The sequence below is a fragment of the Saimiri boliviensis genome, chromosome 4 (assembly GCF_048565385.1).
Source record: "Saimiri boliviensis isolate mSaiBol1 chromosome 4, mSaiBol1.pri, whole genome shotgun sequence".
Lineage (NCBI taxonomy): Eukaryota > Metazoa > Chordata > Mammalia > Primates > Cebidae > Saimiri > Saimiri boliviensis.
Genome location: NC_133452.1, coordinates 97,483,349 through 97,500,597, shown reverse-complemented (window position 1 = coordinate 97,500,597; position 17,249 = coordinate 97,483,349). Strand labels below are relative to the sequence as shown.

The window sequence follows — 17,249 nt, the reverse complement described above, 5'->3', positions numbered from 1 at the left end:
GGGTCCTCAAGGGAAGCCAGGGCTCCCTGGCATGCCTGGCTCTGATGGACCCCCGGTGAGTGGGCCCCCACTTCTGAATCCAGTTGCCCTTGGCCTCCCACTCCAGTGGCCCTTGCACTGAAAGGTCACTGGTGGTGCTTGCCCATGGACAGTTGGCTTCACTAGGTCACAGGAAATTTGGGTTGGGAGAAGTGTAGGGAGGGGTGCAGAGAGGGTGACAGGGGCCACAGGTTACATTTTCTATTCCTTACTTCCAGGGTCACCCAGGGAAAGAAGGTCCCCCTGGAACCAAAGGAAACCAGGTGAGATCTTCCATGTCTTTATCCCCTGAGGGAGCCTCCACCCAGACTCTAGACCTTCAAAGTCTTTGAGATTTCCTTGTCTCATCATTCATGTGGCTCTGCCACATTCTCAATTCCTGTACCCTGTAACCCTACCCAGACAGCAATGTTGCTACTTCCGTTTCTCCCACCCCTGGAGGCCCCCACAGTGATGTCCTGAGGCCCCTTTATAAATGCCTCTCTTTCTTCTTTCAGGGTCCCTCTGGACCTCAGGGTCCTCTAGGATACCCAGGACCTCGAGGCGTCAAGGTAACTGACCACTAGGCTGGGAGACAAAGCGCTGTGGTCAGGGGAGTCACCTGGCATCTTAGGAGCTCAGTCCTTTCAACCCGCCTCCAACCCCTGATCACTCTCCTACCTCTATCCTCTAATTCTAGGGTGTAGACGGAATTCGGGGTCTGAAGGGTCATAAGGGTGAGAAGGTGAGCACCATGTCCCCAGCTTCCCAGCATCTCAGTCCTGCCATCTCCTCTCCTCACTGCCTTCCCTCCAGCCTGCCCTGCGCTGCCTTCCCGCTCCTGAGCCCATGCTCCCATCCGTGTTCTCGGACTCCCCATTAGAGCCCCCAGCCCTTTGTCATCTGTGGTGTCCTCTCACCTCCATCTTTCTCAGGGCGAGGATGGCTTTCCTGGGTTCAAAGGTGACATAGGTGTGAAAGGTGACAGGGTGAGTAGAGAACCCACACTGGCCCCAATTCCGTGTCCTACTGAGTCTCCACTCTGGAGACTCCAAGCACCAGTATATTCTCCCGAGTCTCTGGACTCCCCAGTTCCTGTGCTGTGTTCCGTTGGGAGCCTGACCCCTGCAGGATGGTAACCCCATGGTCTATGTCATGCCTGCTCCCCAGTCACAGTATCCCTACCCTGCTGGCTCTCTGTCCTGCAGTGGCTCCTGGGATCCCACCAGCCCTCCTCAGCCTCCCTGATGCCTTTTCTCCTCTGGGCCCCGACCCCACCTCCAGTCCCCGACACTCACCTGTCCTTCCCGCTCACACAGGGCGAGGTTGGAGTCCCTGGTTCCAGGGGAGAGGATGGTCCCGAGGGGCCAAAGGGACGCACTGGACCGACTGGAGACCCTGGGCCCCCGGGGCTCATGGGCGAGAAGGTGATGGGATGAGGGATCTGTGCCCGGGTCTTCTGGGGTGTGGGCACTGGGGACAGGATGGGCATGGGGGGTACCCACAGCTGAAGTCAGCCAGTCAGTTGAAGATGGCTATGCATTAGTTATACTTCTCCCTGTGTAAAAGGTACCTCCTGACTGCTGATGGGCAGACGGGATATATAAGAAATCAGGGAAGTTTCCTGTCATGAAGAGTTGGATGGAGACGAGGCATAGAGAGTAGCTGTTGCTTCCAGGCAGAGTGAGCATGCGTTCAGGCTCCAAGCAGCAGGAGTTCTGAGATGAGAGAGTCTAATAGCAGTGAGGTCTGTGGTCTCCAGAGCTGACTCACCCCAGCACTTGCCCTGTGCCAGGTGCTGTGCTGATGTGTGCTATCTATCCTGTGAGGTAGGCATGTGACAGTCCTGTTTTGCTGAGGTTTTGCAGAGGCACAGGGATGCTTGTTAATTACATGGCCAGTGAAGGGCAGAGCCAGGGTTGTGCCCAGGCAGTCTGGCTGCAGAATCTGCTCCCAAGCCCTGTTCTGCAGCTGCCTGATCAGGATGAGCCTGGAGTATCTGGGGAAGGTGGCATGCGCGGGAGTCGGGGGGCGGTGGGAAAAGGGCCTGCTGGGGGACTGGTTTGGTGGAGCAGGAGTGGGTGCTGGGGTAGATCCCACCTCCCTCATGGGGTAGATGAAGCTGAGGTGGACAGGTGAGCGGCAGCCAGATCACAGTGGAAGGGCCTGATACATCTGCAGGCACAGGGGAGGTGGGATCCCAGCACTAGAGTTGGGGAAAATCCACTCATGGGAAGGGGAGACACCAAAAGGGCAGTTGTGGGGCGGGCAGTGAGGGGCTAGAGGCTGGGGTCTGTGGAGTGCGTTGCTGGATGGCGGCTGGTCCTTATATGCGAAGGTTGAGGTCTCTAGGATGGAGAAGCATCTGGGCCTCCTCTCACTCCTAACCGCTCCCTGTCCCTCCACAGGGCAAGCTGGGTGTTCCTGGTCTGCCTGGCTATCCTGGACGTCAGGGACCCAAGGTGACGCCATGCCCCATCCATGCCCCTCCTCCTCTTCCCTTCCCTGATCCCTGACTCCAGGAAGCAAGGATGCAGAGCAGTGGGGGACCCCAGAGAGAATTTAGCTGACCCCCGTTTTACAGATGACAAAAGAGGCCCAGAGAGCATCAGGGGTTTGCCCAAGGTCGCTTAGTTCTTGGCAGAGCTCAGGTCTCCCTCGCCATTGCCTTTGTGGCCTCTCCTGACCCCCTTTGCCCCTTCCTGAACTCTACCTTTTATAACTTCTCAATTTCCCCCCTTCTCCATTCTCACCAGGGGTCCCTAGGATTTCCTGGCTTTCCTGGTGCCAGTGGAGAGAAGGGAGCCCGGGTAAGCCGAGGGCAGGGAGGGGGTGAGGAGGGAAGGGCTGGAGAGGTGTAGAGGGGGTCTGTGGGGAGTCTCACTCTGGGTAATGTTCTCTCTGCTCCATTCCCACCAGGGCCTGTCAGGGAAGTCAGGGCCTCGGGGAGAACGGGGCCCCACGGTGAGTGCAGGGGAGAGAAACAGGTGGCTCAAGGTCCAGAGGGGGTCATTTGGGTTTCTCTGATAACTCCCGTCCCCTCCGCAGGGTCCACGAGGCCAGCGAGGACCCCGGGGTGCCACTGGGAAGTCTGGAGCTAAGGTGAGTCGTCTCCGCAGGGCTCTATCTGCCCCTTACCCACTCCGCCCTAGCTCTCCCTCAACACCTGACCTCAGGGACAGCTGGAAGGCAGCTCCTCCCACCTCCTAACTCTGTTTCCCCCACAGGGAACATCAGGTGGCGATGGCCCTCATGGGCCCCCTGGAGAGAGGGTGAGTGTGGCTTGAGAGTCCCCTTCCCCTGAGCTCCCCAGGGAGCCTGGATGAGCCAGCTCCCTCCTCACCCCAGAGAGGAAGCTGAGTTCCCCTGCTTAGCCCCTACCCCCTTTTCCTGACTCCCCCCACCTCTGTCCCTAGGGCCTCCCTGGACCTCAGGGTCCCAACGGATTTCCTGGACCCAAAGGACCCCCGGTGAGTTGACCCCTAGCTCTGACCCCCACTTGCTTCTCTGAGTCCTTCTTCCCTGCCCCCTTTCCAGCCGAGAGTTCATCTGACACCTGAACCCCTTCCAGGGCCCCGCTGGGAAGGACGGGCTGCCGGGACACCCAGGCCAGAGAGGAGAAGTGGTGAGTGATGCTCCTGGCTACCCATTCTCGGGGGGCCCCCTCAGACCCTCTAACCCCAGAGCTGTCTGCAAAGCCCACAGGGATGTTCTCCTGGGAGGGTGGAGCCTGCCCTGGTGCTGCTCAGACCCAGGGCCCAGGACTCCGTGAGATCCTGCCTGGGATGCCTCCTCCTGGGAATCTGCCCGCAGCGCCCACACCTGCTTTCACTGCATTCTCCTCTCTTTCTTGCCTAGGGCTTCCAAGGGAAGACCGGCCCCCCTGGTCCTCCAGGAGTGGTGGGACCTCAGGTAGGTTTGTCCCTAGAAGAGAATGAACCCCAGACCCTAGCATTAGTCTGTCTGCTCCTCTTCTCTCGGTCACACACTCCTGCTCCGGGTCCACCTAACCCAGACCCCTGGGGCTGGGGTCAATGGTGGGGGCTGGGATTTCAGGCAGGGGTCCTGAACTTCAGTTTGTTTTGGGGTGCATTCCCATCATCTTGTCGCCCAGAAGAGGCAGTTCCCCAACAGAGACACAAGGTGGTGCAGTTACTCCACATGGGGCAGAGAAAACCCAGCAGTGGCTCAGGAGTACCTGGGAATTTCCCAGGAGTTTTGGGCCAGGGATAAAGGGGTTTTGGAGGAGTGTTTTAGGGTGGGCAGGGTGGACTCTTTTGGCAGACAGTGGGATGAGGGGCCTGAGAGCGGGGACTCTCTCTGCCTTTGTCTAGGGAGCAGCAGGAGAAACTGGCCCCATGGGGGAGAGAGGTCACCCAGGCCCCCCAGGGCCCCCTGGAGAGCAGGGACTACCTGGAACGGCTGGAAAAGAAGGAACAAAGGTCAGTGAGGGGCCAGGCAGAGGGGAACTTGGGGAACTGGGGATTGGGGTGCTGAAAGGAACAGGTAATTGGTGATTTGAGGGGGGCCGGAGATCTCTCTGCTGAATTTGGCAGCATGGCTGGGGCTCATCACCTCTCCTTTCCTTTTAGGGTGACCCTGGTCCCCCTGGGGCCCCAGGGAAGGATGGTCCTGCTGGTCTGAGGGGATTCCCAGGAGAGAGAGGCCTCCCAGGCACTGCTGTGAGTGTGACTCCCAGACCCCTGCCGTCTGTCACAAGCCCCAAGCATCCTGAGCTCCCTCCCTGACCCTGTCCCTGACCCTTCCATGTCACTCCCCATTTCCACCTTTCTGAGCCTGTCTTCCCTCCCAAGCCCTCACCCTGCTCATTCCTGAAGTCTCATCTTCCCCAAATGTCTGGTTCATAGGGTGGACCTGGTTTGAAGGGGAATGAAGGTCCGGCTGGCCCCCCTGGCCCTGCAGTGAGTCTGGGGTTCCAGAGGGTGGTAGAAAGGGCCCGGGAAAGGGGGTGGGTGAGGAAGGGGGTGGGAGTGGCATCCTGATACCAGCAGGGGCTGTGGGGCTGGGCAGAGGCTGTCCAGGGGCAGCCAGAATTCATCTGATTTTGAGATCTTCTGGGAATTGTGGTCTGAGGTTCTCTGGTATGGGCGGACTGGGGTCTCCTTCCTGGCGGTCTGACTCATCTGCTCTCTCAGGGCTCTCCTGGTGAACGAGGTGCAGCAGGATCAGGGGGACCCATTGGTCCTCCAGGGCGCCCAGGCCCGCAGGGTCCCCCTGGAGCAGCAGGGGAGAAAGGCGTCCCGGTGAGTGTGGGGGTCCTGGGGAAGGGTACTGGGGAGGGGTCTGTGAGCCTAGGTTGATGGGCTGTGACAAATTTCCTGTGGGGTGTTTGAGGGTGAGGGTCACCTCCAGGCCATGACCCCTTCCTCTTATCTCACAGGGTGAAAAGGGGCCCATTGGCCCAACTGGCCGAGATGGGGTGCAGGGTCCTGTGGGGCTTCCTGGTCCTGCTGGGCCTCCAGGTGTGGCTGGAGAGGATGGCGACAAGGTGAGGGACCCACAGACACTGACCTGTCTTCTCTCCAGATGAGCTGGCTGACCTGGCCATGACCCCTGACCCCTGTCATGTCATCCTTCCCACTCTACCCATTACCTTTTTCTAATATCTTGTCTGCCTTCTGCCAGGGTGAGGTGGGGGACCCTGGACAGAAGGGTACCAAAGGGAACAAGGGCGAACATGTAAGTGTCCATGACTTTGACATCTGACCTCCTGCCTGGCCTTTAACCTCATTCCCACCTGATCTCGTTCCCTATTTTGACGTCTCTGACTCTCTTCTCTCACCCAGGGCCCTCCTGGACCCCCTGGACCCATTGGTCCTGTGGGCCAGCCTGGAGCAGCGGTGAGTGACCCCTCCACCCCTACTGAAGGCCCAGCAGCCTCTGGAACTCCCTCAGCTCCCTTCTGCCCTTGGGGCTGGGAGCGGGAGAAGGGGCTCTGGTCCTGGCACCCAGCTCTGTGTGGTATTTGTGGATAGAGAACACCTGACCCATGACCCATCCCTGTGTCCTTGTCCCTGTTTTCCCTCCACCCTGCAGGGAGCAGATGGGGAGCCCGGAGCTCGGGGACCCCAGGGACACTTTGGAGCCAAAGGCGATGAAGGCACAAGAGGATTCAATGGGCCCCCAGGACCCATAGGCCTGCAGGTGAGTTGGGGGATAGGAACAGGGGCTGAGAGGTGGGGTCAGGATGGGGTGATGTTTGCCCCAGACTGCCAGCAGCCTGCTGATGAGGACTGGAGGGCCTGTAGGATCTGAGGGGAGGGGACTGTGGGACCTGTCTGTCTCGGGCTGTACTCTGGGTGGGGTGGTCACCTGGCCCGTGTTTTCTGTACCTGCACAGGGTTTGCCAGGCCCCTCTGGGGAGAAGGGAGAAACAGGAGATGTGGGTCCTATGGTGAGTGTGACCCTACTGACCCTGGCCCCCATACTAGTTACCTCCCTGCCTGGCCAGCCCCCGCCCCACACCCCACTGCTGACTCCCTGGCCTGGCTGCTTCTCATCCTCCCTCCACCATTCATGCTCATCCGTCTCACTTCCCTTCCCCATCTCCGGTCTATCTGTTTCCCCCTAGGGACCACCTGGCCCCCCAGGACCTCGAGGCCCAGCTGGACCGAATGGTGCTGATGTGAGTCATCTCAGCCCCTGTCCCTTCAGATCAACGTGTCTGGTCCTCCGCCTCCCCTTCCCAGACCATAAACTCTGGTCTCATCTCAGGGGCTAAGAGAAGCCTTTTCCCCCCAGGAGGCCTCTACTGCCTCACTGCTGTGACCGTGGGCTGCTCATCTGGGGCTTTGCCCCTGAAATGGCACCTCCTTCCTAAGCAATGACACCTATTTCTGTTCCTCTTCCAGGGCCCACAAGGTCCCCCAGGAGGTGTTGGGAACTTGGGTCCTCCTGGAGAGAAGGTAACTGGGAAGGGGGAATGAACCAGTCATGGAAGTCAGGGATGAGAGTTGGATTTCTGCCAATTTTGGTTGGGGAGATAAAAGAGAATGAAACGTGGTTCCCAAAAAATATCAGAATTTTTTGGCCAGGGAATGAGAGGAGGTTTTTGACTCTAATCTCTTTACAGGGGGAACCAGGAGAATCAGGATCTCCAGGGGTCCAGGGCGAGCCAGGTGGCAAGGTGAGTGACAGCTCCATGGCCCTACTCCCCAATCCCCTTCACCCCCCTCAACCCTACCTCCACTTTTCCTGTGACCTCCTTGAACTGGAACTCTTCTGCAGCAAGTCTCTGCTCCCTGCCATCCTGTGTGAGGCCTGATCCCTGGTCTGAGTGAATCCTTCTTCCCCTTCCTTGAAGGGAAGGGTACCAGAGGACTTCCCATATAGGCTTGAGCTTCTGTGTGTGTCTCATTGTCACTGAGGGGAGTAGGGGATGGCTGAAGGTGTCTTGGAAGCAGAGGCTGCACTCCTGATCTTTAAGACCCCTGGGACCATCTGTGCCTTCTGCTTGTTCTGCAGGGTCCACGAGGGGAGCGTGGGGAGAAAGGAGAGTCGGGACAGCCTGGGGAGCCAGGACCACCAGGGCCTAAAGGTCCTACAGGCGATGATGGCCCCAAAGGGAACCCTGTGAGTTTGGGGTGGTGGGGCCGAGTCCTCTCAGGCCCTGCAAATGATGGACCTGGGAATATGTGTGTGTGAGGGAGGATCTTGGAGTGTGGGGAGCCTGGGAGAGGGGGGATGCTCTGGGAATGTGGTGTCCTGGGAGGGATGCTTGGGTTTGGGATCCAGAGAGAAAGTGAGAGGTGCCCTGCAGTGCACGAGGTGGGAAAGGGCTGCAGGAGACCCCCTCCTGTGCCCGTGGGAGTCTGTGTGGCTGGGCTCAGGGAGCTGTGACCCTGACTCTGTTCTCCCTCTGAATCAGGGTCCCGTTGGCTTTCCCGGTGATCCTGGCCCTCCTGGAGAAAGTGGTCCTCGGGTGAGTCTTACTCGAGAAGGGGCAAAAAGGGTGGGACTTCTATGGGGGGCCTCTGTATGGCCACTGGGCTTGAGTGTTAGGAAGTTGGAGGTATGGCAGGGCAGGCAAGGGGTTGGGTTTTTTTTTTTTTTTTTTTTTTTTCTGAGACGGAGTCTCGCACTGTTACCCAGGCTGGGGTGCAGTGGCACGATCTGGCTTGCTACAGCCTCTGCCTCCAGGATTCAACTGATTCTCCTGCCTCAGCCTCCTGAGTAGCTGGGAGTACAGGCACACCCCAAGGATGGGAGGATTGACAGTTTTGGGGGTGATGCCAGCCAGGTTGGGGGCCTACCTTTGACCTTGCTTCACCCCTGCAGGGCCAGGATGGTGCTAAGGGTGATCGAGGCGAGGATGGTGAGCCAGGACAGCCTGTGAGTGACCAGTGACCCCACCACCCCCCTGAGCCCAAGCTTCATCCCCTTCTGTGCCCCACTCCTGAGGAGTCCCTTGGCTGGAGGCTAAACACTCAGCCACCCCAATTCCTCTCTTCCTAGGGATCTCCTGGTCCCACTGGGGAGAATGGACCCCCTGGGCCGCTTGGAAAGCGGGTAAGTGAGGTGGACCCCTGAGACCGCAGGAGGCAGTGCCTGGACTGTGTGGATGGAGACTAGGCAATGGCAGGTGGACCGGGCAGGGAGATGCCTGGTGTCTGCATTGCTCTGGGTGTGGTGTGTGTGCAGGAGCTGGTGGGTTGATGGGTGTGTGTTACCTTGGGCGTGTTTGTTCCTGGGTTCTGGTGTGCATGTCCTCTCTAGGGGTAGTGATGGTTACTGACAAGCAGAATGGAAACTGGAGAAGGGTGCTGGCCGGCATTTCTGTGGGCCAGGGGTGAACCTTTTCAGTTGCTGGGGCAGGAGATGGGCCACAAGATAGGGTGTGGGCAAGTGGCTCTTCACCACAAGTACAGACTACGCAGTATTTTCACAACTGTCACAGCTAGATCTGTTCTGCACGTCTGTGAATCAGCCCTCTGCGTGTGTGCCTGTGTGTGCACGTGTGTATGCACACGTGTATGTGTGTGTCTAGGACAGGAAGGCGGAAGAGTTGAGCCTGGCTGCCCACGGCCTCACATACTCTTCTTTTCCACTCCATCCACAGGGTCCTGCTGGCTCGCCTGGTCCTGAGGGGCGACAAGGAGGGAAGGGAGCCAAGGTGAGAGAGAGGCCGCCCTGGTGCTGGAGCACCCCCTCCATCTCCCGCCCCTCAGATGCCTCTGTCTCCTGATGCCTATCCCATGTCCACCTCTCCCATGTTGAGCCCTTTTGGGGACAGGTGTCCCTTAGACTTATTCCTGCCCTAGGGCTCCTAGAGTTCGGCCCTTCCTCCCCACCTCACCCCTTCCACTTTGGACCCTCTGCCTGTACCCCACTCCTCTGCCCTTCAGGACACATTCCTTTTGTGTTTCAGGGGGATCCTGGTGCTGTAGGTGCCCCAGGGAAGACAGGCCCGGTGGGTCCTGCAGGCCCAGCAGGGAAACCTGGCCCTGATGGTCTGAGGGGGCTCCCAGGCTCAGTGGTGAGTCACATCAGGGAAGGGCTGGGCTGGGAGTGAGGGGCCATGGGAGGGGTGCAGTGTGGGGATGCTCCTCCTAACCCCTGTGGTCCCCTCAAATCTTTAGGGTCAGCAAGGCCGACCTGGAGCTACAGGCCAGGCTGGGCCCCCAGGTCCCGTGGTGAGTGACAGATTGGGCCGGGTAGGGGGTGAGGGCGGTGCCCTGGGCGGAGCTGAAGCCCTGAAGGAAGTGGAGGCTGTTGGGGAGAACTTAGTCCCACCTCGAAAGAGTGACTTCCCATCTCTCCACAGGGACCCCCAGGGCTGCCTGGTCTCCGGGGTGATGCTGGAGCCAAGGGAGAGAAGGTGAGTGACAAACAGATACGTGGCCAGGTGTCTCTCTCATCACCGTCACCCTTGAAACCTGTGGGGCCCGGGTGCCCACTGCTCTGCTTCGGGCCTCCAGCAGCAGTCCCGGGGGTCCTGCTCGGTGGGGGGCACTCACAGGCCCTGTGCCCAGGTCCCTCTCCATGTCCTCTTGGCCCTTCTCCCCACGTGACTCCTCTGTGCATTCCCTTGACTGCCTGCTCCCTTCTCTAGGGCCACCCAGGTCTCATTGGACTGATTGGGCCCCCGGGTGAGCAGGGAGAGAAGGGAGATCGGGGACTTCCTGGCCCTCAGGGCTCCCCTGGACAGAAGGGCGAGACAGTGAGTAGAGGGCATGGTCCCTGAAGGTGGGGGTTGAGAGTGGGGTGCATGTTGGGGTGGGGAGGGTGGAGTTGGAGTTGGGACTTGGCTGTGGGTGAGGGAGCAGATGCTCGGGAGGGCGTGGGAGGAGGACCCAGTTGAACCAGCCCCTCCCCTTCCTAGGGTATCCCAGGAGCATCCGGTCCCATTGGTCCTGGAGGGCCCCCTGGCCTCCCCGTGAGTACCACCTTGTTCCTCCACTCAGTCCCCTAAACCCCACTGCTGCCGGCCCGTGGCCTCCCAATGACTTCCACGGAACCACCAGCCTAACAAGCATAGTCCTCAGGGTCCCCCATTTGTCCTGTCACCCCCAGTGCTTCCTCCTCATACTTCCAGGTCTCTGAATGTCCTGGTACTCTGGCAGGCCTGCCCCTCCTGTAGTAACCTGAGGCTCCTGTGGACTTGGCACCTTGCCTCCCCACTCCTCTGAGTCCTGTTCTTCCCCTGCAGTGACCGTCTCTTTCTTGTTCCTCATTTCACAGGGACCTGCTGGCCCCAAAGGAGCTAAAGGAGCCACAGTGAGTGACCCCTGTCAGCTCTGACCTTTGCCCCACACCCTCTGGACTTGATGCTGTCTCTCCAGGGCAAACAGACTCCCCCCAAGGAGCCCCTTATTCCCAGCCAGGAGGCTGATTTGATCCTTCTGTGACCTAGCTCCATGCTTGACCTCTTGATCCCTCCATGACCTCATTTATTCCCTGTCAGGGCCCAGCTGGACCCAAGGGAGAGAAAGGTGTGCAGGGCCCTCCAGGACACCCGGTGAGTGAGGAGTCATGGCTGCTCCCAAGGCTGCCCCCCTCTGCTTCATCCTCACACCAACCTCGTCTCTTGCCTTCTCCATCTGTCCCTACACCCAGGGTCCCCCAGGCGAGGTGATCCAGCCACTGCCCATCCAGATGCCCAAGAAGACTCGGCGCTCAGTGGATGGAAGCCGCCTGATGCAGGAAGATGAGGCCATGCAGACCGGGGGAGCCCCCGGCAGTCCTGGGGGGCTGGAGGAGATCTTTGGCTCACTTGACTCCTTGCGGGAGGAGATTGAGCAGATGAGGCGGCCGACGGGGACCCAGGACAGCCCCGCTCGCACATGCCAGGACCTGAAGCTGTGCCACCCGGAGCTGCCTGACGGTCAGTGCCAGCCTCAGGGTGCACAAACGTCTCCCCAACAGCATGGGCACTGAACAAGCAGAATGGATGCTGGGGGAGACTTGGAGAAGGTGTTGGATTGAGGGTGAGGGCCGAGGGGCTGGGAACTGCAGCTGTTCACCAACCAGTTAAGAAGTATCCCAGTATTTTAGCGACTGATCTGGGTCAGTGTGTACCAGTTGGTTATCAGCCCAGCGTCTGCAGGAGCAGATCAACATACACGTGTGCACACACCTGTGCGCACCTGCACAGATGAATCTATGTGAGCGCCTGTAGCCACATGTCCCAGGATGAGGCTGTCTATACTCGGACCTCCTCCAGTCAGAGGGCCTGGGGTTACTGCTGGGGGCAGAGGTGTCACGTGAGGAAGGCGGGCTGTAGCAGTAGGATGGGCTATTCTAGGGCTCTGGAGGGAGGAGGACTGGGAAACTGAGAGCATGGTGGGGAGGGCTGGGAGGGAAGAGGATTGTGGGGGCAAAGAGCATCCTGGAGCCTGGGCCTGGGTGGCCCTGACCTTCCCTCTCCCTCACCCAACAGGCGAGTACTGGGTCGACCCCAACCAGGGCTGTGCTCGGGATGCCTTCCGGGTTTTCTGCAACTTCACAGCAGGCGGGGAGACCTGTGTGACACCCAGGGACGACGTCACACAGGTCAGAGCTGGCCCCTGGCTGCCCCTCCCCTGCCCCATGGTGCACCCTCTCAGGGCCTAATGGTTTCTGGGTTTTGGTGACAGTCCCCTGGCTATTGTCCCCCTGGAGCCTGCCTCCCATTCTCCACTCCTTAGCTCCTTCTTCCTTTCCTTCTCATCGGTCCTGCTTACTTTGCCTTCCGTGTACCCTCAGTCTCCTGGCTCCCACTCATTTCTCCCCCAGCCCTTGCCTCCCAGCCATACCCTGCTCATGACTCTCGTTCAGCTGTCCTGGGGCTATTAGATGCTCCTCAGGCCCGTCTGTCTCCCCCTGACCCCAGCTGTCTCTCTCCTTCCAGTTCTCTTACGTGGACTCAGAGGGCTCCCCAGTGGGTGTGGTCCAGCTCACCTTCCTGCGGCTGCTCAGCGTCTCAGCCCACCAGGACGTCTCCTACCCCTGCTCTGGAGCAGCCCGTGATGGTCCCCTGAGACTCCGTGGGGCCAATGAGGATGAGCTGAGCCTGGAGACCAGCCCCTATGTCAAAGAATTCAGAGATGGCTGCCAGGTGGGAACAGGAAGAGCTGGGTAGGGGGCGCTGATCTCAGATTCAGGCTGGAGGAAGGAGGCGGGAAGACCCCTTGGGCAGGGCACCAGGGAGAGCAGGGAGGAGTCATCCTGCTGGATCGTCAGGGATGCCTGAGGGATCTCAAAAGCCAGTAAGGTGGGTTGGAAGGGTGGAAGCCAGACATCTGTGAGCCACCAGGGTGAGGTCCGCTTGGGTGCACACACCAGCCTCACACAGACTGGCACATGGCTGCCCAGCAGAGGCACATGGTCGGGAGGGGGGTGCAAACACACACTCATGGGCACACAGACACTCTCAGTCTGTACATCCTGAGTCTCCCTGATGGGGTCAAGGTGCTCAGAGGGAAGGTGAGCCTGGGCCTGAGGTTGGGGAATGGGGGGTGCCTCCACCCGGCTCACCCCTTTCTCTCCCGTCTCCCACTGAAGACACAGCAAGGCCGGACGGTGCTGGAGGTGCGAACGCCTGTGCTGGAGCAGCTGCCAGTGCTGGATGCCTCCTTCTCAGACCTGGGAGCCCCCCCGAGGCGGGGAGGGGTGCTGCTGGGGCCTGTCTGCTTCATGGGCTAGGACCTTCTCTGTCTCATCCTGTCCATCGGAACCAGGCCCACCTGGAATCCCACAACATCAGCTCTGTGCCACCTCCCAAGAGGGCTCCTCACCACCTAGGGAGCCTTGGGCCAGGGCACAGAGAGCCCTCAGTCAGGGGCAGGCCAGGGGAGGCGTGAAGTGGTTGCCCAGATACCCCATGGGAGGAGTGGCATCTGGGGTTCTTGGCCCTCCCACCTGGAGCCTGTGACCCATTAGAGAGCTGAGGTCCTTATTTAAAACTCACCTCCCAATCACCCCAAACAAATGGAAGAGAAGAGAAAGGACATGGTGCATTTTGTATTTAAAAGGAATTATATTAATTATTTAAAGAGTGGAAAAAAATAACAAAAAAAGAGAAATGCCAACAAAAATCAGCAGACGTTGGAGACAGGGCTCTGGGGGTGGGCTCCGGCACCCACATCCTCGCGATAGGGCTTTCCTCAGTGACTCTGTTTGTGGGGATTTCAGGGCTGAACCCCACTTTCCTCGCACCTCCCTCCCACCTCAGCTGTCGCACCCACTGTGAAAGTTGGAATAGATGGTCTCCCTGGCCTCAGGGCTCTGACTCTGCCAGGGTAGGACCCTCTAACCCGCAGGTATTGGCTCCCGGGCTCACGTGCCCACTGTCTCTTCCACTTGGTCTGGATCTGGCAGGCACTCCTGGTACTTGAGGACCAGGCTGCTTCCCCGGGGAAGAAATGGAATAGTGTGTGGGGGGGTGTGCAGGGCTGCATCCAGCAGGTGGCGGAATATTAAAATTCTTCTATATTGGCTGGTAAATTGCCATGGCCCTGAGCAACCGAGTATGTTCATTGTCACCCTGTCCCTCCCCCGGCACCCCTTACCTTCCCTGATCCTGCAATTAAAAGGTTAATGTCTGGCATATGGAAGGGACTCCCAGGACCCTGTGCCCAGCGTCCATGCTGACTGATGGTTAAATAATGTGATTGTCTCCTCCCGGATGTCTGTGTCATTGCTTGTGTTATTTCAGTCTCCCCCAGTACCCATCCAATGCTCCCTTTTCCCAGCTAAATGGCTACCAGAATTGTATTGCTTAATCCAGATACGCTGCAGGGCCTATCCAGCTGGGGTGTCAGGACCCAGAGTTTACAAAGCCTGGGTGACCAATATAAAATTACAAACGATGCCCCAGAGACACCAGGTAGGGGTTTAGGGTCCCTATGGCCCAGGTTCTGACACCCGTATGAGATTGCATCTGGGGGGGCCTGAGCTCCAGAAGGAGCCTTACATAGCTCAGGCTAATCTCTAAATGGGGAGGCTGAGGCCCACTTCCAAGACATTTACTGCACGTGTACCTCTGGGTACCTTATCCCTCCCTCTCAGGCTTGTGCTGTGCTGTCATGAAGACCAGGGCCATGGCCAGGCCCTCCACACTCGTGTAGTCACGTGCACACTCTTCGAGTCTTTGTGTTGGGTGGAGACGCAGAGTCCTTGCCTGTGTCCCCCAATTCCTGACCGTCCCCCTCCCCGCCCTCCCCGTTCCCTAGCCTCCCTCTCCCTGGCACTGAGAAGTTCTGCTCCCTCGGGGTTAGGTGTCCGAGATGGCCTCTCTTCCAAGGCTGGCGGCACAGCAGGGACCTCCTAGCTGGCACTCATGGGGCTTCACATTCCCAGGTCGCATTGCCTGGCTCTTGCCCGTCAGGGCGCTGCATTAAAACGTGTTCCAGGGCCTCATCCCAACTGGGACGCCTCTTCCTCGCTGGCGCCAGGCTCACGGGTGTGCGCGTTTGTGTCCCGGTTTCGCATCAGCAGCCCCAGGGCGGGCCTGGCCGGGTTGCCCTTCACCCTGAGCCGGAGCCGGGGCAGGCTGTGCCCCCGCCCCTCCTCCCCGTACTTCCTCCCAGCCTGTCCCCAACAGCATCGGCTTGGCCGTCCGGGTCCCAACTCATTCTGGATCGCAGAAACGTCCATGTGGGCGTCTAGAGGGCCACCGTGGCCCTGTCGGGTGCGCGGAGAAACCGCTGAGGGTGGAAGCCGCTCCTCGGCGCCTCCGCCTCTGCCGCCTCCTGGTGCCCGCGCAAAGACCGCGCGCGAACCCCACCGGGTGAGCTGAATAATCCCGGTCCCTCTGCACGCTACCTCTCCCCTGTCACTCACTGAATCCCCACCCACTCCCCCGACCCAGGAGGCTGAATGGAGGAGGAAGCCCCTGATCTCATCTGTCTGGGTTCCGGTGCTGGGTAGGGCTTCTGGGATCACCCGTGCCCTCCACCTTAATATCCAAGGCCCAGGGACTTCAGACACCCCCCTCCCTCCATCTCGGGGTCAGATGAAGAGAAGATCAGACCTAAACAGGTGCCCCCCATCCGCCTTGCCCGCACCCACTCCCAGCCAGGCCAGGCTGGAGCTGAGGTTTCTCCGGCGCTCTCTCTGCAGCTGGAGCCAAACCCACAGAGGTCGCCCCCAGAACACCAAGAAGACTTTGCCAAAGGTCACGTTTGGTCAGATGCTCTGAGCTCCGAGGGCTTTTCTTCATGGAAACAATGCTGTACAGTCACTTGAATAACATTTACATTCAGCGGCTAAGTCCCCAGGCCAATCCACAACAGCCTATTTAATTACACAGTGCTGCCAACTAATGCCATCTAACAGTTTCATGAGGGATTCGGTGCCAAGTTGCTGCTGAGGAGGCCAGGCCCACAGCTTTCTCCTGGCAGCCGACTTCTTCCTTCCCTCCAGAAAGCCAGGGCCAGGCTCTAAGGAAAGTGGGAGGGGTTTAAGGGCAGGGTTGTAGAGGCGGGGTTTCGGGGTGGGGCTGGGTGTGACCAAGGCAGGTGCCCAGCTTCCCTCGGGCCTGTGGGTATTGGCAGTGTCTCCATTGGCTGGTGGGCCATGGAGGCTTCTGGATGGGGCGGGAGGAGATGAGGAAGAGAAAGGCGGAGACTTTAGGGAACTACTTTGGGTTTGATTGGGGCAGAACATAAACTCTTGCCGGAAGGGCCAAGTTCTGAGAAGTATTGACTGCCTGTGGAAGGAGTTGAATTTGAACCCAAAAAGTCAGAGTCATTGATGGTGTTTGAAAAGGCGAATGATATGATGGAATTGTGCTCTGGCTTGGTGGTGGAGGAGAGGAGGGTTTGGGATGGGGCTTGCAGAGCGATCACGTATAGAGGGAGGGCTGTGGGGTGGGGTCTGGCCTGTCACATCCTTCGAGCTGCTTTTCAGCTTTGGGCTGATATTTTTAGCATCTGTGACTTATGGTCAAAAAATAGCTTGTGAAATAAAATAAAAATAACTTACCCACCACTTACATCGCTGTACCTGGGAGCACCACACAGCCATGGGCTACACAGAGCTGTTCTTGCTTCCCTTGGCTGTCTTGCATGCTGAGGTTTGTAGTTTATTTTTTTTTTTTTTCTTTTTATCCCACCAAACACTTGATTTTTAAGAGGTTTGTAGTTTTGAATAGACCAGGGCAGGTGGGGGTGGAGATGAGATAGGGGAGGGAGTGAGTCAAAACAAGGCTGTCCTCCTGGGCAACAAAGCAAGATTCTCTCTCTCTCTCTCTCTCTCTCTCTCTCTCTCTCTCTCTCTCTCTGAGATAGGGTCTCACTCTTTCACCCAGGCTGGAGTGGAGTGGCAAGAACATGGTTCACCGCAAGCTCGACCTCTCTAGGTTCCAGTGATCCTCCCACCTCAGCCTCCCAAGTAGCTGGGTCTCCAGGCGTATTCCACTAATTTTTGTATTTTTCGTAGAGATGGAATTTTGCCTGGTTTCCCAGGCTAGTGTCGAACTCCTGGGCTCAAGTGATCTGCCCAACTCAGCCTCCTAAAGTGCTGAGATTACAGGCATGAGCCACCACGCACAGACCTTTTTCTGTACAAAAAATAATTTAAAAATCAGCTGGGCATGGTGACGTGTGCTGGTAGTTGCAGCTACTCAGGAGGCTCCGACAGGAGGATCACTTAAGCCCAGGGGTTTACAGTGGCTCCTGCCACTGTACTCTAGCCTGGGTGACAGAGAGAGACCCCATCTCAAACAAACAAAAGAAACCAAGGCTCCCGCTGCCTCAGAAATGAGTGTCTGTGTAGCAGCTGGTGGCCGC

General features: G+C 58.6%; 1 protein-coding gene across 2 annotated transcripts in view; it reads left to right on the top strand.

Moving 5' to 3' along the window:
* COL11A2 (collagen type XI alpha 2 chain) overlaps window positions 1-14,141 on the top strand; it is a 29,207-nt gene extending 15,066 nt beyond the window's left edge. For both annotated transcript variants that reach the window (XM_003923128.4, XM_074397904.1), the window contains 42 exons: window positions 2-55; window positions 258-302; window positions 537-590; window positions 719-763; window positions 954-1,007; window positions 1,338-1,445; window positions 2,427-2,480; window positions 2,775-2,828; window positions 2,938-2,982; window positions 3,067-3,120; window positions 3,246-3,290; window positions 3,435-3,488; window positions 3,590-3,643; window positions 3,877-3,930; window positions 4,353-4,460; window positions 4,611-4,700; window positions 4,887-4,940; window positions 5,175-5,282; window positions 5,420-5,527; window positions 5,665-5,718; window positions 5,826-5,879; window positions 6,076-6,183; window positions 6,380-6,433; window positions 6,611-6,664; window positions 6,891-6,944; window positions 7,112-7,165; window positions 7,504-7,611; window positions 7,907-7,960; window positions 8,317-8,370; window positions 8,494-8,547; window positions 9,098-9,151; window positions 9,407-9,514; window positions 9,618-9,671; window positions 9,803-9,856; window positions 10,091-10,198; window positions 10,361-10,414; window positions 10,720-10,755; window positions 10,943-10,996; window positions 11,095-11,362; window positions 11,918-12,030; window positions 12,368-12,574; window positions 13,021-14,141. In XM_003923128.4, the coding sequence (XP_003923177.2) occupies window positions 2-55; window positions 258-302; window positions 537-590; window positions 719-763; window positions 954-1,007; window positions 1,338-1,445; window positions 2,427-2,480; window positions 2,775-2,828; window positions 2,938-2,982; window positions 3,067-3,120; window positions 3,246-3,290; window positions 3,435-3,488; window positions 3,590-3,643; window positions 3,877-3,930; window positions 4,353-4,460; window positions 4,611-4,700; window positions 4,887-4,940; window positions 5,175-5,282; window positions 5,420-5,527; window positions 5,665-5,718; window positions 5,826-5,879; window positions 6,076-6,183; window positions 6,380-6,433; window positions 6,611-6,664; window positions 6,891-6,944; window positions 7,112-7,165; window positions 7,504-7,611; window positions 7,907-7,960; window positions 8,317-8,370; window positions 8,494-8,547; window positions 9,098-9,151; window positions 9,407-9,514; window positions 9,618-9,671; window positions 9,803-9,856; window positions 10,091-10,198; window positions 10,361-10,414; window positions 10,720-10,755; window positions 10,943-10,996; window positions 11,095-11,362; window positions 11,918-12,030; window positions 12,368-12,574; window positions 13,021-13,161 (3,195 nt within the window). In that variant the 3' untranslated portion in view covers window positions 13,162-14,141. The remainder of the gene's footprint in view (window position 1; window positions 56-257; window positions 303-536; window positions 591-718; window positions 764-953; window positions 1,008-1,337; window positions 1,446-2,426; window positions 2,481-2,774; window positions 2,829-2,937; window positions 2,983-3,066; window positions 3,121-3,245; window positions 3,291-3,434; window positions 3,489-3,589; window positions 3,644-3,876; window positions 3,931-4,352; window positions 4,461-4,610; window positions 4,701-4,886; window positions 4,941-5,174; window positions 5,283-5,419; window positions 5,528-5,664; window positions 5,719-5,825; window positions 5,880-6,075; window positions 6,184-6,379; window positions 6,434-6,610; window positions 6,665-6,890; window positions 6,945-7,111; window positions 7,166-7,503; window positions 7,612-7,906; window positions 7,961-8,316; window positions 8,371-8,493; window positions 8,548-9,097; window positions 9,152-9,406; window positions 9,515-9,617; window positions 9,672-9,802; window positions 9,857-10,090; window positions 10,199-10,360; window positions 10,415-10,719; window positions 10,756-10,942; window positions 10,997-11,094; window positions 11,363-11,917; window positions 12,031-12,367; window positions 12,575-13,020) is intronic.
* Window positions 14,142-17,249: the final 3,108 nt, after the last annotated feature.